The 24,152-nt window shown below is 36.7% G+C and overlaps 1 protein-coding gene across 1 annotated transcript in view; it reads left to right on the top strand.

The window, feature by feature from the left end:
• The window catches only part of MDGA2 (MAM domain containing glycosylphosphatidylinositol anchor 2), a 943,396-nt gene that overhangs the window by 637,521 nt on the left and 281,723 nt on the right, over positions 1 to 24,152 (top strand). Inside the window, exon 6 of the mRNA XM_049897699.1 lies at positions 2,586 to 2,855. Within this exon, the coding sequence (XP_049753656.1) occupies positions 2,586 to 2,855 (270 nt within the window). The remainder of the gene's footprint in view (positions 1 to 2,585; positions 2,856 to 24,152) is intronic.

Raw genomic sequence — 24,152 nt, 5'->3', positions numbered from 1 at the left:
TAATTTGAAGGATTCCCTTTGCTTACTGCATGTGCTTCACCTTTTTTTTTTTTTTTTTTACTTTGGTTTGATAAAACTCTCATACAAAACTTACACACTCGCCCATTCAGTGGAAACCCTGGTGGCATCGTGATTAAGAGCTAAGGCTGCTAACCAAAAGGTCAGCAGTTCAAATCTACCGGGTTCTCCTTGGAAACCTTATGGGGCAGTTCTACTCTGTCCTATGGGGTCACTATGAGTTGGAATCAACTTGACAGCAAGGGGTACGGATCCCATTCATTGTTTCTCTTGCTCCTTTCACCCTTTATTTCCATTCTTTATTACTTAAAAATGGGCTTAAGTATTAATCTCAGTTTGCTGTGAAAGAATGAATGGACTTCTTCGAATTTGTTTTAGAGCAGTGCACTTTTCTCGTGAATAAGGGAAGCGATAACCTCTAAGACCTTACGTGTTTGTCCTTACAGGGCGATAGGGTAATTCAATTAATGAACACATGGAATAGATATTACACATATATATGCATATACATACATGTATATGCATATATACACATATACATACATGTATATGCATATATACACATATACATACATGTATATGCATATATACACATATACATACATGTAAGTACATGTGTATATATATATATATATATATATATATATACTTAGTCTTTATATCATTAGGGATTTTGTGGTCTGCTTGGGTTATTTTTAATTTTAAGGATAGGCAAAAAAAAAAGTCACCTGCAATAAAACTAAATTAGACTACACTCTTTGCTTTCAATTCAGATTTGGAAAAGAGAGTATTTTTAATAAGGCCATGAGTGTAGTTCTGCAATGCATTTCAGATAAAGCAGTGCTGTTCTTGTTATATATGTATTATTTTATAAGTTTTGAAATTCTCTCTTGAGCTTTTTCTTTAGATCATGTCAGTCTTATAGAAACAACTCATTCTTATACAAGTCAATATTAGGGACAAATATTCCTTGCTTTAATGTCACCCTTGTGTGTTTCTGTAACTCAAATATAGGCAAATAATGGCCATTAGGCCATGAACCTTTTAATTTGACTGACATGTGATATAAAACAAATGAGTTTTGTTAATATGATATAAATATTAGAATCTATAACTGCATTTTAACTAAGTATCTTTGTAAGATTACATGATTTACCTCAAATGGGATGGTGCTTTTTGCCTAGTATTTTCACTATGTGCATTCCTCAACAAACGTTTAATCATAAATCCTAAGGAATTAATGTCAACACCTAAAAGTGTTGATAAGAAGACACTTTGACAACTGCCATATTATTTGAAATGGTGTCAGAATGGCCCGAGTGTACCAATGATGCTTACACAGGTCACCCATGTACCCTAAGCCTATTCCACAGAACCAGAATATGGAATTGTTTTTGTGCTCTCCTGTGGCTTTTTTTCTTTTTTTAAACAAGGCAGGCAATATTGAGCCACACAATACATCTAGATTTTATTCTGGGTAAAACACCCTCCAAATCAAAGTTGAAGTTAATATTTTAAAAATCATGCACTGCAATGTAATATTAGTGTTGCTAATATGGACTGATTGCATACCATACAGTTCTAACTGTGACATAAAATATTTCTGAATGTGTGGACTCAAGCTCCAGTATAATGCATTCCCCCTGTTTTTATTTAGGGGGTACATTATTTTTTTTTTTAGGCTGGCTCTGTGGCATAAGCAGAAAAAACGGGCTGTGTGTGAACACAGTTTTTGTGAGTTTCTATTTTGAATCTTGATGAAAAGACTGTATCACAGCATTTATATTGAATGTATATTTATCAACCCCCAACATTGCAAAGGACTTATTTTCACTGGGGAGATTATTATTACCTAAACATTAGAACGGCAGCAGGGATAGTTTGTGGCTATATGTTTGCACTATTATTTGTTTCTAAATTTTAGAACAGTATGTATGAGTACTTACTGCCTAGATCTTTATGATTGGACAGATTTGGTATAATAGGTGTGGGGTCTGCTTTAGATTACATTCATTTAATTAGAATTCAATGATTCCATTATTCCTTTTAAGAACAAAAAGCAGGCCTACTGCATAGTAAAAGACTGGGATGGCCCATGCCTTTATTGCTCACTTTGTTGTGTTCAGCTTGCAAAAATTTATCATTTCACCTTAGAATGAACCAAAAATAAAATAATTGATCATCTTTGCCATGAAAACTAACGAGCTACAACATCTATGCTGGGAAGAACACTAAGTGGTGATTGTCAGCACTAAAATATAAATGGATCTTTTGTTTTCAAACTTTAGTCTCTCTTGTCATTCTAATTTTGAAATAACAATCCAGGGAAACATAAATTTTAATTTCCTCTCCATAGATAAGTTCTTAATGCAGTTTTATATGTTTATGCCATTTAATTAAAACGTATAACCATAAATCTGCTTTAAATTTGAGTCATACGGTGTGATTTTGGAAAAAGGGAACAATGTTTTGTTTTAGTTGTTTGAATGAAGGGATATAAAGCATGCCGCTGAAATCTAGTCAGAGCATATCTAATGGATGTGTGTTCTTTTGTTTATGTCTTTTAGCATCTCCGTCAATTAAACTCTTGGTGGATGATCCTATAGTTGTAAATCCTGGAGAGGCCATAACGTTAGTATGTGTTACAACAGGAGGAGAGCCCGCACCCTCTCTCACCTGGGTCAGGTCGTTTGGGACTCTGCCTGAAAAGACTGTTTTGAAAGGAGGAACTTTGACCATACCTGCCATCACCTCAGATGATGCTGGTACTTATAGCTGCATCGCCAATAACAATGTGGGAAACCCTGCAAAAAAGTCCACCAACATCATAGTGAGAGGTAAGTTTGCTTACCATACCTCATATCTTAAAACAGATTTCCAGGTAAGCCAGGCTATCAAAAAAAAAAAAAAAAAGAAAAAGAATATATATATGTGTATATATATATGTTTGATAATAGATATTTCCTCACATAATACATATATATATATAAAATGATAGAAAATTGTTTATAAATGATGGAATGATGTCTTATTGTAAATGAAAGTTAAAAATCAAATATTATTAACAATGCTTTATAATTGCATTAAACAGCTTTCAAATTACATTTCTAGTGATCCCATTGAATAGATTTTATAATATGTTCTCAGTAAACAAAAATGACTAAAATGCAAACGGAGCATAGAACATAAAGTATTGTTATATAAATTACATATTATTTTAGGAATTTAATACATTTATTAATTTGGTATTTAGCAAACATTTATTGAAACTCCATTTGTTAATTTTTTGTTATAACCAGGGCTTTAAATTATGGAGTTATAAAGAGATTTGTGAAACAGTACCTTGTCCTCAAGGATTCTACTTTCAGATAGTGAAAATAAAAAATACCAATTAATAACCATATAATGTGGTATTTGGCAAGTTTAAGCACAAACTAAGGAAGTGAAGAAAAAGAAGTTATAATTACTTCTTGCTGAGGTTATTAGGGGATATATTATGACATTTGTACTAGGTCTTATAGGCTGGGCAGAGTTTTGACAGACTGAGATTGGAAAAAGTCATGGAAAAGCAGAGATAGAAAGGGACAGAGCTTATTTGAGGAATTGACACAGCATGTGTGTCACTAAGTCAACAGTAGCAGTGAGTTCTAGTGTGGCAACAACAAGCTTGTGTACATATAGAAGAGACACTATCCCCCATTTCAGACTATGTTGTGCAAGAAAAGTATATGCTTCTTCATGTCTCACTTCACCTGATGTAATCCTGGGTTGGGGTGAATAGACCTTTATGTATGCCCAAGAGGCTGCTTCTAGTACACAAATGAAAATCTCTCATGATAGAGGATCATGGTAGAAACAAAACATAATTGAGTATATCAGGATAAACATTTGTGACTTTGTGACCGTAGTGGTTTTAGTGACCATCCAAAACCAAACTCATTGCTGTCAAGTCAATTCCAACTCATAGTGACTCTATAGGACAAAGCAGAACTGTCTGATAGGCACGGGCAGATTACCCAATAAGCAAGGTGAGGACGAGCTTACTTGTGCTTACTTACTAATCTGTAGTGAACAATTTCACATTTTTCACATCAGTGATTCTGCCTCTAGCTTCGGCTGGCATCTCTCTCTATCCCAACTCCATAACACCTTCCCACAGAATCAAAGCCTGTTTTCAAATTTACAATCCTTGACAGGGACGGATTACTCAATAAGCAAGGTCAACAAGCATGGGCTTGCTTGTGCATACCATACTTAATAATCTGTAGTGAACAGTTTCAAAAGATGTGGTGAAACCCATGTGAAATTGATCCTGTGAAACTGTTCACTACAGATTAGCAAGTATGCTCAGGTAAGCCTGTGCTTATATTGCTTATTGGATAATCCACCCTTGCCTGTAGGTAGGCTGTAAATCTTTACAGAAGCAGACTGCCACATCTTTCTCCTGTGGAGTGGCTGGTAGGTTCAAACTGCCACCCAAGTGATTAGCAGCTGAGCACTTAACCATGGTGCCACCACTGCGTCCTTAGTGGCCATGATAGGTATTGTTAAGTCAGCTTCAATTCACAGTAACTCTATGTATAACGGAACAAAACACTACCTGGTCCTGCGCCATCCTCACAGTCATTGCTGTGTTTGAGCCCGTTGTTGCAGCCACTGTGTCAATCCATCTCATTGAGGCTCTTCCTCTCTTTTGCTTACCTGTACTTTACCAAGCATGATGTCCTTCTCCAGGGACTGGTCCCTCCTGATAACATCTCCAAAGTAGGTAAGACAACATCTTGCCATCCTCTCTTCTAAGGAGCTCTCTGACTCTTTTAAAGACAGATTTACTATTATCATTCAAACTATCAGAAATATGTTACTTGACCAAAAAATTGCAAAAATGCACTCTATTAAAAATATTCCAAGATATTGTAATGTAAATCAACACATTATAAATAGTGCACTGTCTGCCACAAGATTGTAAACTATACACATTTTTCAATTGCATGATGCACCACTATTTTATTTATCTTTAGATAATAAAACATGCTGCCAATTAAATTACGCTCACTCCTTGCTTATCGATGTGGTTAGGTTCCAAAAACCAAGTTGTTTTGTGAAAATAGGCATTACGTGAAAATGGTGGATGACCGCATCAGATCACAAAATATACATATGTCTCTCTGGACCTGAGAGGCAGAAAATGTAGGTTTTTTCTGTATGCCTCACTGGTCATGAAAGGGTTACTACCAGACGTGCATCATTAATGCACAAAATAGTTGGGTAGTAAGTTTTTTTTACTGTTGTCACAAAAGTAAAATGTCATAACAATATAGTGAGAGAGGAGTAGGTGTATAGCACTAGGTTTTCTTATGATTGTTGTTTCATACTTATGAAAATAACTCATTAATTTATACTTAGGTTTTCTTTTAAATCATGCGTAACCCATGAACATACATTAAAAAGGAAAATAAAAGTGAAATAAATTGGTTAAAGTATTCTTAAAACTTCTTCACACTCAGAGCACATTTTCCAAGTCACTTGTCATCTCAGAGTTTTCGATGCCTATGTTTTTATATGCAATCATGTTCTCTGTGTCATTAAGTACATTTCTAATTCAGAATTATACAGAAAGATTGTCTCCGTGATTATTTTCTTCCAAGCCAGGTCACCACTACTGCCTAGCTGATAATAACTGTAAGAGGCCATTGGCTATAAGATGCATTCTAATTTCAGAAATGTAAAACTGTGAGAAAATGATACAGGATTTTAGAATCAATAAAATCTAATATTTATTTCAATTATTTAAAAGACTGTTACTGGGCAACTACAATTGCTGAGGACTCAATGAATTTAAGAGATGTGTGAGGATTAGCTTCAAAGGGCAGTGTTTAAATCCCTATGCTCAAAGAAATTTACAATTCTGTAAGGACGATGGAAATAACAAAGGAATAATATGTGGAAATAAATAAAATGACAGAGGTCACAAATGGAAGTGTCCAATTTTCCTACTTTAAGTAGTAGTGAAATTCAACTTTTAAGCTTTGTATCGTGAGGAGAGGATCAGCAAAAAAGAAGATGACCCTCAACTGGATGGATTGACACAGTGGCTGCGAAATTGGGCTCAAACATAGCAATGATTGTGAGGATGGTGCAGGATCGGGCAGTGTTTTGTTTTGTTGTCCATAGGGTCGCTATGAGTCAGAACCCACTTGATGGCACCTAACAAGAATAACAGCATCAGTGAGTAACCAGATTCTGTTTTCCCTCCACCCCTAAATTTAAAAAAAGCAAAAGCTACACAAAGTCACCAAAGTTTAGGTTTGTGTTATTATTTCTGTTTGTTCTTTGTTTGCTTTTCTTAAATACTTGGTTTGCCATGTAGCCATAAAATAGTGCTAACAGATCTTGCTACAATGATCGTGAGATTAGTTACAGGATCACACCACCTATTCTTAAAAGTCATGGATATAACGCAGAATCTTTTATTCCATTATTTTGTCAAGGATGGGAACTCTCTAAAGAAAAAAAAAAAATGTTGAATCCAGTTTGAATCATATAATCGTCAGTGATTATGTTGAACCCAGGTACAAGTGGCAAAATGTCCAGCATATAAGGTGCTCCCTCTGTAAAAGACTAACTCACAAAATCAAAAGCCAAAGCCGTTGACTTCAAATCGATTCTGATGCATTGTGACGCTACAGGACAGAGTAGAACTGCCCCATAGCTTCCAAGACTGTAATCTTTATGGAAAGAGACTGCCACATCATTCTCCCATAGATCAGCTGGTAGGTTTGAACTGCCGACCTTTCTTTTAACAGCCAAGCTCTTAACCACTGCACAACCACAGCTCCCTAAGACTAACTCATTCCCTCAAATATACACTCAAAGAATGATTTACTCCTCCCCCGCCCCATCAACAATTTTCATCTGTACTTTCAAAGGATAGTTTCCAACTTTGATACAAAAAAGAAAACTAAACCTATTGCCATTGAGTCGATTCCGACTCATAGTGACCATATAGGACAGAGTAGAACTGCTCCATAAGGTTTCCAAGGAATGCCTGGTGGATTCACACTGCTGACCTTTTGGTTAGCAGCCCTAGCACTTAACCACTATGCCACCAGGGTTTCCAACTTTGATACAAGTGACCTAAAATAAATAACATCCTTAAAATTTATTTTTACAGTCTGCCTTTCTGTGCCTTTAATTTATCTGAAGCGTACATTTGCATAGCTATATCACAGTGCAACTTCTCTGCAGTGGCATTCACATAATTCATAAAATTGAGTTTGTATATAAGCTTACTGAGTATAGAAAGTACCTTGTTTAACAGGTCCTAGATTAAACTGTGGGGAGAAAAACTACTGCAATAATGTGAGGCATCTTATTTCTGTTCACAGAGGCCAAGAAATTCAGTTAAGGAAAAATGGTTTTCTTTTTATTTTATCAAAGAAATTATTTTCAAGCCTTGTGGATTTGTAGACTTCCACAGTGTCTTAGATTAACTGTATCATGGATACAGTGGAAATAGAGCTCTAGGTTTATTTCCCCCAATTCTTTTTTTTAAGGAGTCCTAGTGGCACATTGGTTAAAGCACTGGGCTGCTAACCAAAAGGTAGGTGGTTTGAACCCACCAGCTGCTCTGTGGGAGAAAGATGTGGCAGTCTGCTTCTGTAAAGATTCACAGCCTTGGAAACCATATGGGGTAGTTCTACTCTGTCCTACAGAGTCACTATGAGTTGCAATCGGCTCAGTGTTTTTTTTTTTTTTAAATTCTTTTATTTAATTAAATCAGGAACCATAGACAAGGTTTTCTGAGCAAACACAAGCATATTCTGTGCATTTCCATTGCCATTTGAGAGAATCCATGCACGGAACAAGAGCATAGGGTTTCAATAGGAATAAAACTCTAGAGACATCTCTGAAGTCTTCCTTTGATTATTTTTTTAATAGAAAACACTTAAGATAAATAATGTAAATAATACTCCATAGAACTTGAGTAGAACGGAAATCTCATATAATTTAATATTTTTGGTAGAACATTTATAAATACAGTAACAATGTCTCCTCTTACAATCCTCTAAGAAATTTCAGTGATTGGGCCACCTTTCTCCCAAATCAGGACTGAAGCAGCTGCCTATTACATTTGTCTAGAAAAGTGTATTGATGTCTGAGTCACTTTTGGGAAACACTGGTGGCGTAGTGGTTCAGAGCTGTGGCTGCTAACCAAAAGGTCAGCAGTTTGAATCAACCAGATGCTCCTTGGAAACCCTGCGGGGCAGTTCTACTCTGTCCTGTAGGGTCACTATGAGTCAGAATCAACTCAACGGCAATGGGTTTGGTTTTGTTTTTAGTTACTTCTGGGGTGCCCGGAGTTCAGGGCTTTCTAAAATCCTGTTAGATGATGTGTTACCCACCATGAGTTCTCTGTTGTGATTTACTGTGTTTTTAAGTGTCCACATTTCTCTTCTGTAGTGAATTAAATCAGCATTGAAAACCATGGTGCATGACATAGTCAAAATACAACTTGATTGTAGTATACTGTAGCCTTTAAAATTTTATTCAGTGGATTAATCTTCCCTATTTCCGGAAGAAAATTCAGGCAGCCCTCAGGACTAGAAATAGAGATTCCCAGAGGACAATCAAATCACAAACACACATTTCGGATGGTGTTTTGGATGTATGATCCAAAATAGTAATAAAACTCCAAACCTGATTTAATGCAACCATTTCTCCATTCACTAGCTTGTAGGAAAGGCTGGTGAGTTATGATTGGCTTCTTCCTCCTCCTCTGTCCATTCGCTACCTGCATCCTTGCCATCCCTCCATACCTGATAGCCAGGTTCTGACTGCCCCAGATTGGGGTGGAGTGAGGTGGCATTCTCTGTCTAAAGCATTTTGTTCCCTATGTGGCACATTACCTTAGTTACTTAGTGCTGGTGTAACACAAATACCACACGTGGGTAGCTTTAAAGAACAGAAATTTATTGTCTCATGGTTTTGGAGGCTGGAAGTCCAAATCAGGGCATTGGCTCTAGGAGAGGGTCCATCCTTGTCCCTGTGAAATTTCGTGGCCTTTATACTCAGTCAAAAATGAGTTAGAAAAGTCTATTCTATTACCCAGTTTCATGAGATATAGAAATTAATATCAGCAGATTAGGAAAATTTTCAAATTTCTAGCTGACACTCTTAAAAGAGATCTATCAGCAAGTACTCATGGCTCTATATTCAAACTAGACTCTGAATTTGACCATATGTTGCCACTTTGACTGTTATCGCCCTTGTCTAAGCCACCAATATAACTCTCCTAGATGATTAAATGGAAACCCTGGTAGTGCAGTGGTTAAGAGCTATGGCTGCTAACCAAAAGGTTGGGAGTTCAAATCTACCAGGCGCTCCTTGGAAACTGTATGGGGCAGTTGTAGTCTTTTCCATAGGGTTGCTGTGAGTCGGAATTGACTTGACGGCAATGGGGCTTTAGTTGATTAAATAGCCTCTTTATGTATCTTCTTTCTACTCCAGCCCCTCTTTTATACTTTTATCATTGCATTAGATAAGGTAGACTAGGCTGCATTAATAAACAAACCCATACATGTAATTTCTCAATTAAAAAAAACTTTAGTTCCGTCAAGTCAATTCCAACACAGAGTAGAACTGTTCCATAGGGTTTCCAAGGCTGTAAATCTTTACAGAAGCTGATAGCTACATCTTTCTTCCATGGAGCAGCTAGGGGGTTTCATCCACCAACTTTTCAATTAGCAGCAGAACTCTTTAACCGCTGCACCATCAGAGCTCCTTTTCCTTGTCGAAGCTCCAGGAGTTCTTTGCTATTCCTTGCCATTCCTTGCTGTCTGTCTCTCCCTTGCGTGTGTCTCTGTGTCTATGCTGCTCTTTTATAGGATACCTCTCAGCAATGATTAGGTTTACGACCCAACCAAAATATAGTAACACCTTAATACTAAATAACACACCAAAAGAAAGCCCCTAGTCCCAAACAGAAAACCCTGGTGGCATAGCAGTTAAGTGCTACAGCTGTTAACCAAGAGGTTGGCAGTTCAAATCCGCCAGGTGCTCCTTTGAAACTCTATGGGGCAGTTCTACTCTGTCCTATAGGGTCACTATGAGTTGGAATCGACTCAACAGCAGTGGGTTTGGTTTTTTGGTTTTTATTCCCAACCAGGGCCACATTCACAAGTTAGGATTTCAGCTTTTGGGGGGACACAGTTTAATCCCTAACACCCATTCATTTATTCTTGGGAGAGTCCCATCACTGGAGACTTCCCTTTTGATCCGTAGAGATACATCTCTCTTCTACATGGCTACAGTTCCAGTCTCCTCCCCAGAGCATTCTGTGCTGTACTTCCAGCCCCTCTTTGCTGAGGTTCTTTCCTCGACGTAGCCTACTGAAAAGAGCCCAAGACGATCTCTCTTTTCCTGTGTAACTCACAATAAATTCTGTGTGAGCACACAAATCCCAAGGCTGGGACCTCTATCTGATTGCCACACAGATTTTAGCTTCCGCAAACATGAGCCCAGCACTACCTAATGAAAACATTTCAGAGCTCTGATTGGTCCCGTGGAAAGCCCCTCAATAGGCTCAAGATGAAAGAGACAGATCTTCCTTCCATCTTGGGCTTAGAAGAGACTCCATCTCACAAAATTTCTCCAAAGATATCCTTATCAAATTTTGTCTCTCACCTCTTTTTATATGCTTGATTGGCTGTAAAGTTCAAGAGCCATTGAGTGGTGTTTCTTTCACTTCCTTTGCAAAGTCTGTAAATGAGAGAATTCTGTTTTTCATTCACTGAAATTTTGCGGATTTTATGTTCAGTCAAAAATGTTCAGTCAAAAATGAGTCAAAAAAGTCTATTCTATCACCCACTTTCATGAGATATAAAAATTAATATCAGCAGATTAGGAAAATTTTCAAATTTCTAGCTGACACTCTTAAAAGAGATCTATCAGCAAGTACTCATGGCTCTATATTCAAAATAGACTCTGAATTTGACCATATGTTGCCACTTTCCTGTTATCACCCTTGTCTAAACCACCATTGTAACTCTCCTAACTGATTAAATAGCCTCTTTATTTATCTTCTTTCCACTCCAGCCCCTCTTTTATACTTTTATCATTGCTTTAGATAAGGTAGACTAGGCTCTATTAACAAATAGACCCATAAATGCAATTACTCAAAAAAAAAAAAAAAACTTTAGATCGTATTCATGAAATAGCCTGAAATATTTTCTAGTTGATAACACTGGTGTTGGTATTATGTGTGTGAGTGTGGTATCTGCCTCATGCACTCATGCAGGGACCTAGGCTGATAATGCCTCTGCCATCTGCAGTCTGTGGCTACTTATGTTGGCCTGAGGTATCCTCCACCCTGTCAGCTGGAAGTGGGAGATTTTTATGGGCCAGATAGGGATCATTTCCAATCATATTCTGTTAGGTAGAAATCAGGCACATGGTGACACTAAATGACTAGCAGGCTGGAAAACGTATGCACTTAGGAATAAGAAGAAATGGATTTTTGTCGATCACTAGCCACCTCTGCACATCCCTGCAAACGCCAGAATGATTAAAATCATTTAATTCTCCTGATCAAATTTCTCCCCTGGCTTAGGAGTTTGACTTTATGTCCTGATGCTCATTTTACACCACTCTTCTCGTTACTCACTCTGCTTTAGACACATTATTCTTCTGCTCTTCTCTACAACTCAGGACTTATACACTGTTTCCTTCTTCTTGGAATGCTATTTTTTTAAAATACCGTCTCCTGGGAAAGACTTTCCTTGCATATCCTATCTTAATAAAACCAGTTGCCATTAAGTGAATTCCAACTCATGGCCACCTCATGTGTGTCAGAGTAGAACAGGGCTTTGAACCGGTTCATTCCAGGTTGACCCACTGCTGAGAATTTGCCTTTCCACCCCAGATACACAGCATTAGAATCTATATTTTAACAAGATCCCCAGCAGGCTTGAAAGACTCAAACAGCTCTGATGGAACATCTGGAGTACCTCAGGTTGGTCTCTTTCTCTTTCTTGCTCTCTCTCTCTGACATCTTTTCACATGATCTCACCTCAAGGCAGCCAGACTTCTACAAGTCTCCCAGAGTAAGCATCCCAAGAGAAAACAACAGAAGCTGCACGGACTATTCTAAACTAGTCTCTGAAGTTCATTCAGTGTTACTCCTGCATTTTATTCATCAAGGCAGTGGCAGAGGCTAGCCCTGATTTGGGGGTAGGAGGCATATTTCCACCTCTTGATTGATGAGTGTCAAATATTTTGCCAACACGTTTTAAAGCCACCACAGTGTACAGTGTGCTTCATAAACCCCCATGTCTGCCTCAATGCTCATTTATACATCTAATTTCTCCCCTTTTTCTCTTTAATGTCATCAGCCTCATCTCAAACGTATGGCCTCTACATATGACAGTGTAAACATATTCCTCATTTAATTTTAGAATTATTTAAGCTTACTTTTTGTTGGCTATGAGCTCACATTCCTGCCTACTATTGAGAGTTAAAAAAAAAAAAAAAGTAGATATTGAAATGGAGTTAACCTTTATGAAAGAAATCAATATCTATTCAGTGGGGCATGGATTTACACTTTACTAGCTACAGAGAAATATCCTATAACCTTCAAGAATATTATAACATTCTGTTCTGAAGTGTTGATTCACCTAACTCTAGTTGATGCATATGAAAAGACTGAGTTTTTTTTTTTTAATCTCAATTTTAATATAGAACATACTTGTTCTCAAGTTAGTTAAGTATATCAAATATTAGCACTGCTAAAATTTCAGAATGATCATCTTTAGGCTTGTTACATAAAAAGCTTATAATTCTATAATTAAAAAAAAAACCTTTGCACCTTAGAGTATGGAGTAATAACTCACATTTATTGAGCATTTACTATGCACCAGGCTACTATGTACATCATATGCATCTCTTTAATTATCCAACAACTTTATAAGGTAGAAAATATTTTTAGTGCCATTTAAAAGAAAAGTAGGAGGAGTGGGGCCAAGATGGCGGACTAGGTGGACGCTACCGCGGATCCCTCTTGCAACAAAGACTCGGAAAAACAAGGGAATCGATCACATACCTAACAATCTACGAACTCTGAACAACAAGCACAGACTTAGAGACGGAAAACGAACAAATACTGGCAGACAGCGACCGTTTTCAGAACCAGGAGCCAGCGTACCAGCCGACTACTTGGAAAATCTAGTTTCCCAGTGATGGCTCGGAGACAGCAGTCCATATAAAACCACATAAAGAAACAGACCATGACAGCTTCTCCAACCCCCCAAACAAAAGAATCAAAATCTTTCCCAAATGAAGATACAATCCTGGAATTATCAGATACAGAATATAAAAAACTAATTTACAGAATGCTTAAAGATATCACAAATGAAATTAGGATAACTGCAGAAAAAGCCAAGGAACACACTGATAAAACTGTTGAAGAACTCAAAAAGATTATTCAAGAACATAGTGGAAAAATTAACAAGTTGCAAGAATCCATAGAAAGACAGCATGTAGAAATCCAAAAGATTAACAATAAAATTACAGAATTTGACAACGCAATAGAAAGTCAAAGGAGCAGACTCGAGCAATTAGAATGTAGACTGGGACTTCTGGAGGACCAGGGAAACAACACCAACATAGCTGAAAAAAAAATCAGATAAAAGAATTAAAAAAAAATGAAGAAACCCTAAGAATCACGTGGGACTCTATCAAGAAGGATAACTTGCGAGTGATTGGAGTCCCAGAACAGGGAGGGGGGACAGAAAACACAGAGAAAATAATTGAAGAACTCCTGACACAAAACTTCCCTGACATCATGAAAGACAAAAGGATATCTATCCAAGATGCTCATCGAACCCCATTTAAGATTGATTCAAAAAGAAAAACACCAACATATTATCATCAAACTTGCGAAAACCAAAGACAAACAGAAACTTTTAAAAGCAGCCAGGGAGAAAAGAAAGGTTTCCTTCAAGGGAGAATCAATAAGAATAAGTTCAGACTACTCAGCAGAAACCATGCAGGCAAGAAGGGAATGGGACGACGTATACACAGCACTGAAGGAGAAAAACTGCCAGCCAAGGATCATATATCCAGCAAAACTCTCTCCGAAATATGAAGGAGAAATTAAGATATTTACAGATAAACACAAGTTTAGAGAATTTGCAAAAACTAAACCAAGACTGCAAGAAATGCTAAAGGAGATTGTTTGGCCGGATGACCAATAATATCAGGTACCAGCACAATACAAGGTCACAAAACAGAACGTCCTGATATCAACGCAACTCAAATAGGGAAAGCACAAAAACAAACAAATTAAGATTAATTCTAAAAAATAAATAAATAAACAAAATAATACACATAACAGGAAATCATGGAAATCAATAGATAAACAATCAAAATAATCAAAAAGAGGGACTAAATATAGGAGGCATTGAACTGCCAGATGGACAGTGATACAAGGTGAAATAGAAGGATACAAGTTAGGTTTTTACTTAGAAAAATAGGGGTAAATAAAAAGGTAACCACAAAAAGGAATATCAATCCCATAACTCAAGAAAAAAGCCAAGAAAAACGTAACGACTCAATAAACACAAAGTTAAACATTATGAAAATGAGGATCTCACAAGCAACTAAGAAAAACGTCTCAGCACAAAAAAGCATGTGGAAAAATGAAATGGCCAACAACACACATGAAAAGGCATCAAAATGACAGCACTAAAAACTTACTTATCTATAATTATGCTGAATGTAAATGGACTAAATGCACCAATAAAGAGACAGAGAGTCACGGACTGGATAAAAAAACACGATCCATCTATACGCTGCCTACAAGAGACACACCTTAGACTTAGAGACACAAACAAACTAAAACTCAAAGGATGGAAAAAAATATATCAAGCAAACAATAAGCAAAAAAGAAGAGGAGTAGCAATATTAATTTCTGACAAAATAGACTTTAGACTTAAATCCGCCACAAAGGATAAAGAAGGACACTATATAATGATAAAAGGGACAATTGATCAGGAAGACATAACCATATTAAATATTTACGCACCTTTTTGTTTTTTGTAATGACAGGGCTGCAAGATACATAAATCAAATTTTAACAGAATTGAAAAGTGAGATAGACACCTCCACATATATAGTAGGAGACTTCAACACACCACTTTCGGAGAAGGACAGGACATCCAGTAAGAAGCTCAATAGAGACACGGAAGACCTACTTACAACAATCAACCAACTTGACCTCATTGACTTATACAGAACTCTCCACCCAACTGCTGCAAAATATACTTTTTTTTCCAGCGCACACGGAACATTCTCTAGAATAGACCACATATTAGGTCATAAAACAAACCTTACCAGAATCCAAAACATCGAAATATTACAAAGCATCTTCTCAGACCACAAGGCAATGAAGCTAGAAATCAATAACAGAAAAACTAGGGAAAAGAAATCAAATACTTGGAAAATGAACTATACCCTCCTGAAAAATGACTGGGTTATAGAAAACATCAAGGAGGGAATAAGGAAATTCTTAGAAAGCAACGAGAATGAAAATACTTCCTATCAAAACCTCTGGGACACAGCAAAAGCAGTGCTCAGAGGCCAATTTATATCGATAAATGCACACATACAAAAAGAAGAGCCAAAATCATAGAACTGTCCCGACAACTTGAACAAATAGAAAGTGAGCAACAAAAGAATCCATCAGCCACCCGAAGAAAACAAATAATAAAAATTAGAGCTGAACTAAATGAATTAGAGAACAGAAAAACAATTGAAAGAATTAACAAAGCCAAAAGCTGGTTCTTTGAAAAAAAATAACAAAATTGATAAACCACTGGCTAGAATGACTAAAGAAAAACAGGAAAGGAAACAAATAACCCGAATAAGAAAAGAGAAGGACCACATCACAACAGAATCAAATGAAATCAAAAGAATCATAGCAGATTACTACATAAAATTGTACTCTAACAAATTTGAAAACCTAGAAGAAATGGATAAATTCTTGGAACAATACTACCTACCTAAACTAACACATTCAGAAGTAGAACAACTAAATAGACCCATAACAAAAAAAGAGATTGAAACGGTAATCAAAAAACTTCCAACAAAAAAAAGTCCTGGCCCAGATGGCTTCACTGCAGAGTTCTACCAAACCTTCAGAGAAGACTTAACACCATTACTATTGAAGGTATTTCAAAGTATAGAAAAAGACGGAATACTACCCAACTCATTCTATGAAGCTACCATCTCCCTGATACCAAAACCAGGTAAAGACATTACAAAAAAAGAAAATTTTAGACCTATATCCCTCATGAACATAGATGCAAAAATCCTCAACAAAATTCTAGCCAATAGAATCCAACAACACATCAAAAAAATAATACACCCTGATCAAGTGGGATTTATACCAGGTATGCAAGGCTGGTTTAATATCAGAAAAACCATTAATGTAATCCATCACATAAATAAAACAAAAGATAAAAACCACATGATCTTATCAATAGATGCAGAAAAGGCATTTGACAAAGTTCAACACCCATTTATGATAAAAACTCTTACCAAAATAGGAATTGAAGGAAAATTCCTCAACATAATAAAGGGCATCTATGCAAAGCCAACGGCCAATATCACTCTAAATGGAGAGAACCTGAAAGCATTTCCCTTGAGAACGGGAACCAGACAAGGATGCCCTTTATCACCGCTCTCATTCAACATTGTACTTGAAGTCCTAGCCAGGGCAATTAGGCTAGACAAAGAAATAAAGGGTATCCAGATTGGTAAGGAGGAAGTAAAGCTATCACTATTTGCAGATGACATGATCGTATACATGGAAAACCCTAAGGAATCCTCCAGAAAACTACTGAAACTAATAGAAGAGTTTGGAAGAGTCTCAGGTTATAAAATAAACATACAAAAATCACTTGGATTCCTCTACAACAACAAAAAGAACACCGAAGAGGAAATAACCAAATCAATACCATTCACAGTAGCCCCCAAGAAGATAAAATACTTAGGAATAAATCTTACCAAGGATGTAAAAGACCTATACAAAGAAAACTATAAAACTCTGCTACAAGAAATTCAAAAGGACACACTTAAATGGAAAAACATACCCTGCTCATGGATAGGAAGACTTAACATAGTAAAAATGTCTATTCTACCAAAAGCCATTTATACATACAACGCACTTCCAATCCAAATACCAATGTCATACTTTAAGGGAGTAGAGAAACAAATCACTAATTTCATATGGAAAGGAAAGAACCCCCGGATAAGCAAAACATTACTGAAAAAGAAGAAGAAAGTGGGAGGCCTCACCCTACCTGATTTCAGAACCTATTATATAGCTACAGTAGTCAAAACAGCCTGGCACTGGTACAACAACAGACACATGGACCAATGGAACAGAATTGAGAATCCAGATATAAATCCATCCACGTATGAGCAGCTGATATTTGACAAAGGACCAGTGTCAGTCAATTGGGGAAATAATAGTCTTTTTAACAAATGGTGCTGGCATACCTGGTTATCCATTTGCAAAAGAATGAAACAGGACCCATACCTCACACCATGCACAAAAACTAACTCCAAGTGGATCAAAGACCTAAACATAAAGACTAAAATGATAAAAATCATGGAAGAAAAAATAGGATCTACCCTAGGAGCCCTAACACAGGGCATAAACAGAATACAAAACATTACCAAAAATGATGAAGAGAAACCCGATAACTGGGAGCTCCTAAAAATCAAACACCTATGCTCATCTAAAGACTTCACCAAAAGAGTAAAAAGACCACCTACAGACTGGGAAAGAATATTCAGCTATGACATCTCAGACCAGCGCCTGATCTCTAAAATCTACATGATTCTGTCAAAACTCAACCACAAAAAGACAAACAACCCAATCAAGAAGTGGGCAAAGGATATGAACACACATTTCACTAAGGAGGATATACAGGCAGCTAACAGATACATGAGAAAATGCTCTCGATCATTAGCCATTAGAGAAATGCAAATTAAAACTACGATGAGATTCCATCTCACACCAACTAGACTGGCATTAATTCAAAAAACACAAAATAACAATGTTGGAGAGGCTGCGGAGAGATTGGAACTCTCATACACTGCTGGTGGGATTGTAAAATGGTACAACCACTTTGGAAATCCATCTGGCGTTATCTTAAACAGTTAGAAATAGAACTACCATACAACCCAGAAATCCCACTCCTCGGAATATACCCTAAAGATACAAGAGCCTTCACACAAACAGATATATGCACACCCATGTTTATTGCAGCTCTGTTTACAATAGCAAAAAGCTGGAAGCAACCAAGATGTCCATCAACGGACGAATGGGTAAATAAATTTTGGTATATTCACACAATGGAATACTACGCATCGATAAAGAACAGTGACGAATCTCTGAAATATTTCATAACATGGAGGTATCTGGAAGGCATTATGCTGAGCGAAATGAGTCAGTTGCAAAAGGACAAATATTGTATAAGACCACTATTATAAGATCTTGAGAAATAGAAAAATCGGAGAAGAACACATACTTATGTGGTTACAAAGGGGGGAGGGAGGGAGGGAGGGAGAGGGCTTTTTATTGATCAATCAGTAGATAAGAACTGCTTTGGGTGAAGGGAAAGACAACACTCAAAACAAGGAAGGTCAGCCTAATTGGACTGGATTAAAAGTAAAGAGGTTTCTGGGATAAAATGAAAGCTCCAAAGGTCAGCGAAGCAGGGGCTGGGGTCTGGGGAACTTGGTTTGAGGGGACTTCTAAGTTAATGGGCAAAACAATTCTATTATGAAAACACTCTGCGTCCCACTTTGAATTGTGGCGTCTGGGGTCCTAAATGCCAACAAGCGGCCATCTAAAATACATTAATTGGTCTCAACCCACCTGGAGCAAAGGCAAAGGAAGAACACCAAGGTCACACGACAACTAAGAACCCAAGAGACAGAAAGGGCCACATGAACCAGAGACCTACATTATCCTGAGACCAGAAGAACTAGTTGGTGCCCGGCCACAATCGATGTCTGTCCTGTCAGGGAGCACAACAGACAACTCCTGAGGAGCAGGAGACCAATGGGATACAGACCCCAAATTCTCACTAAAAGACCATACCTAATGGTATGATTGCGACTAGAGGAATCCCAGAGACAACGCTCCCCAGAACTTCTGATGGCACAGGACAGGAACCATCCCCGAAGACAAATCATCAGGCATGAAAAGGACTGGTCAGTGGGGGGGAGAGAGATGCTGATGAAGAGTGAGCTAATTAAATCAGGTGGACACGGGAGAGTGTGTTGGCAACTCTTGACTGGAGGGGGGATGGGAAGATAGAGAGGGAAGAGGGCAAAATTGGCATGAAACGAGAGACTGTAAGGGTTGACTCAATAGGGGGAGAGCAAGTGGGAGAAGGGAGTAAGATGTATGTAAACCTACATGTGACAGACTGATTGGAATGGTAAATGTTCACTTGAAGCTTAATAAAAATTAAAAAATTAAAAAATAAAGGCATTGGATATTGAACATCAAAAAAAAAAAAAAGTAAACTGAAGAGGGGACAGTTAAGTAACTTCACAAAGGCAAACCTTATTTAAACACCAGAGCTGGAGTTCAAAAATCACGAAGTATGGTTCCAGGATTGTAGTTAGATTTTAAAAAACATAAATTTACAAAAATTGTACTGGCCAAGCCTTTATTTCCTCTACCCTTGCATTTGGGCCCTGGTGGTACAGTGGTTAAGCATTTGGCTGCCAACCAAAAGGTCGGCAGTTCCAATCCACCACCTGCTCCTTGGAATCCCTGTGGGGCAGTTCTACTCTGTCGTATAGGGTCACTATGGGTCGAAAATGACTCCATGGCAATTGGTTATCCTTGCATTGCCAGAACTTACTAAGGATTCTCTCTGGGTTTGAATATATACTTACGGCAATGGGTTTGAATTTATACTTACAGAAAAAAAAAAAAATCCCTGATTATACAGAGCCATCATATCTTTTTAATAATTATACTGTTTCCTTCCTAGATATACAAACTCTTTTCATTTGCTGGAATTCTGCCTTTTTGTTAATTAGCACCTTCTCACCTAACAATTATAGGCATACATTCCTCTATGTTCAAGTTTCACATAATGTTTATAGTTTATGTTTTTCTGACTAAATTGCATCCTGAATGGCTCAGCATGATTCTCTGACATTCACTGGCTGTCCTGAGAATTACTGCACACACAATTAAAAGAATTTCTAATAACTGGAAAACACCAACACAATTACTAAAAACACAGAAACAAAACATCTATATACTGAAAACATGCAATAGACACAAAGAACAAAATAAGTCACCAGTAGTTGTGTTTTTTTTTTAGTTGTAAATATATTTTTGTTGAAAAGTGTATATCTTCAAGCTACTGACCATAAAGTTAATCAGAATACATTGGCAATATTTCAGAAAGAATTTATAAATTTAACACATGATGCATTTCTGAATGATGATGACTTATGAATTTCCAATCTCAGGGTCAGTGCAGTCCTCCTCAAGAGTTTAAATTCATCACATTGAATTTGCAGTCATCCACAGACTTGTTCCATAACCTTTCATTAAAAAAAACAACAACTATAATGATAATAGCTGAAATTGTAGAAAACCAATCCTTTAACATTCCCCAAAGGCAGAACTGTCTGTCGTGTGCAGGTGTCCCAATTATTCATGTAGATTAAATGCTCTGTTGCTATTTCCTAATTTAATATTCTGTAGTAATTACATCCCCAAAAACCACCAGAGAGAATTTTATTATGTTTTGTAGCTCCAAAGTGATGTTATTATCTTAAAAAAAAGAAAATTAATATCTACACAATTAAAACATGCAGTGTAAGAATGGGCTATACACAATCTGAAAATTGTCAAATTTAGTAATTCTCATCTGAATTGAGATAGCTCAGTTTTCTTGTATAAAGAAGATAAATCTTACTTATCTTTGTTCATTGAAATAACATATGAAGAATTATAAAGTGCCATTTAAAGTAAAATATGTTTTGTCTAGACATTGCATAATCTTATACTTGGTTTTTATGTAATGGTGTACAGTTACGTGTCTATTTTAGTAAAACACGTTGCCCTGCTTTGCAGATGGAGTCTCTTGTGGGAATATTTACTCTAGCCAAAAGGACATGTGCCAATAGAAAGTAGTACTCTAAAAATCAACACTGATTAATATCCAGGAAAAAAGCATCTTATTCAAGTAACACTTAAAAAAAAAAAAACCAGCTTCTTTGAAGACATTCTGTGGTTTTACTTAAGATACTCTATAGCTGTAAAATGGTACCAAAACAATGGATACTAATTTGAAAATGTTTTAATTCAAGAATTTTACTCTATTTTTGTGGCAGGTACTTCTTTCCTTGATTCACCAGTTAAAAATATGGACAGTAAGGTATAGGAATAGATATCTGTGATGTGGTTCTGGTTTTGCCTTAAATTAGCTCTAGTAGATTGAACCTTCTCTATACAGCTAACAACTTGCAGTATATAAACTCTAAAATAAGTTTACTCTAACCATCTATGATCTATAATAACAAAACTTGCCTCCGCCCATGTCCATTTTTAAATGTTTCTGTACTTATTCACACTTCATTTTGTTGTTATTTACAGACATGCCCAACAAGCGCATAAGGATACATGGCTTTGCAAATTTATGCATATTAACATGTTATTATTACAGAACACTGAATTTTAAAATAAAATCCTGTTCTTAAATTTTATGCATTAGTTACTTACCTAAGAATATCAAACCAGGAAGATACACACAAGCGATGCTTTCAGTAGATATTTAGAGAATTTCTGCTCCAGGCTAGATCCTGCGCCAGTTGCTATAAGGGACAGAAGAGGAATAAGTGAAGTCCCCAAGCCTAAGGAGTTCATACATGTATTGGGAGAACCACATCAGGGCAACTCTTTCTATACAGCATAAGGAAGAATAAACTGACTTCACGACAGAAGTGCAGGCAATGTGCTATTGGAAATTCAGATGAAGATACAATTAATTCTGGGTGGGGAGACAAAGAAAAACTCTGCAGAGGAAGATGGATTCAAACTGGGTTTTTGGAAAATGAGAATTTTTACATATTCAGTAAATTGCGTGTCTCTTTCATTTGCTGCCCAGAGCAGTGACATTAATTAGCTTTTTAAACTGACTCCATTTTTTTATTTATGAAATATTAAAAACTGTCAGTTGTCCTCTAAAGAAAAACCTATGTTTAACTTTCTTTTACAATGGATTTTTTCAGAAGCCAAGTAATATACATATTTTAGTCTATGATTTGAAAATAAAGCTTAAAAATTAATTTTTGGTATCTTGAATTCTGCGAGATTTACATACAGTTTTAATTGAATTAGTCAATCTGCCAAATTTTCTGTTTGCTATGTTTATCTCTTTTCCCTTTGAACTTGGTCCAGTATTCTACCAACACCAGTGCTCATTCTAAATGCTTCAGGAAATTTCTAAATAGACTCAATCAAATCTGACTCTTAAACTATTTCCCTTCTAGATTCCATAAGATGATTTCTTAATTTTAGCTTTCAAATAATCCTTTCTTTCTTTTTTTTTTTTTACCTTATTGGCTCAACAAATATACTTATCTGAAAATTGTGTGGGTATGGAGATCATCCACCCAGTAATTCAAATCCCTCTTACTCCAAATTTATCTGTTGAAATCAACCCAGCATTAGTGACTGGTAAGAAGAAACTTAGCCAGAGAAAGCCCAGAAATTATCAAAAAAATTAATTTCCAAAATCCTAAAGTAGGGGAAATATTTTTAAAACCTACCAAAACTCAGTTACTCTTATTTTTCTTTGTCAATTATATAAGTTTGTTTTATTTTAGTCACACAAATATTAAGAAATCTTTCCATGCTTCTTCCTATGACTTGTGCCCTGACCCCGCACCATATCCTTACCAGTTAGCATGTTGCAATGTCCTAAAACAGATACACAATTCACATCCAACTCATTGTTTTTTTATTTAAAAAAAAAAAAAAAGATCTAAGAAAGAGTTAGTATTTTATTTGGCTGCCTAGGTCAGTGGTTCTTAATCAGAGGCAATTTTTTTTTTTTTCCTTCAGGGGTATTTTGCAATGTACTGAGTCGCTCCTTATTGTCATAACTTGGGAAGTGTAACTGGCATCTAGTGGGTAGAGGCCAGGGATGCTGAGAAAGTATCTTATAATGCACTGGACAGTCCTCCCAACAAAGAATTATCTGGTACAAAATATCAGTATCGCCACCGTTGAGAAACTTGGGCTGTGTAAGGTCTTTTTTACAGCCCATTTAAAAGATGTGTGAAATTATACACACACACACAACAAAACAAAACAAAACAAAACAAAAATTAGCCCCCAAAACACTACATTTTGCTATAATATTGATGTCAGATTGTAACCATGCTTGACACACATCTTAGAGTTTAGGAACCCAGTGGCCTTTTCAGAGCAAGGGACTCATCTCACCCCCCATGGAATGTGTTACTGGGAACTTGGAGCAATGGCTCTTTTCTGTGGCCCATGGTTATGAGCTCTGGTCTCCTGGGTTACAGTCATCTCCCTATTGAATAGGCAGTGGTCCATGTAATCAATGTTTAAGAGCGTTTCCTCTGTAGTATTTTTTTTTTTTTATTGTGTACTCTATTGGTTACATTTGATAAAAGTCCTTGATGTACTACCTAGTCTTGAAATCAGGCCTCTAAGTTTTACCCCTCACACACTTTATTTATCGAGCTCATTGTAGCTATGGTGTCGAATAAATACAGCTCTTCTCACATAATTCAGTCCCTCCCAATTCCCAGAAAGTCTTATATTTCCAGTAGCACTGGAAGATATATTGTCAGGTTGTCCAATGCATGGAATAAAGAAAATGGAAAGTGAAAAAAGGCACATTCATGTTTCTCTTATCAATCCCCTTCCTAAACGTTCCCCTGATTATCTTGAGTGCACATGTTCATGTGTGCGTGTGTGTAGTTGTGTGTCCTAAAATGGAATAAATGTCATATGATGGCTGGTCTTTACAATATGAGTTAAATGGTAATTTTCT

Source organism: Elephas maximus, chromosome 10, assembly GCF_024166365.1.
Source record: "Elephas maximus indicus isolate mEleMax1 chromosome 10, mEleMax1 primary haplotype, whole genome shotgun sequence".
NCBI lineage: Eukaryota > Metazoa > Chordata > Mammalia > Proboscidea > Elephantidae > Elephas > Elephas maximus.
The sequence above is the reverse complement of the archived record's forward strand: the minus strand, read 5'-3'. Positions and strand labels throughout refer to the sequence as shown.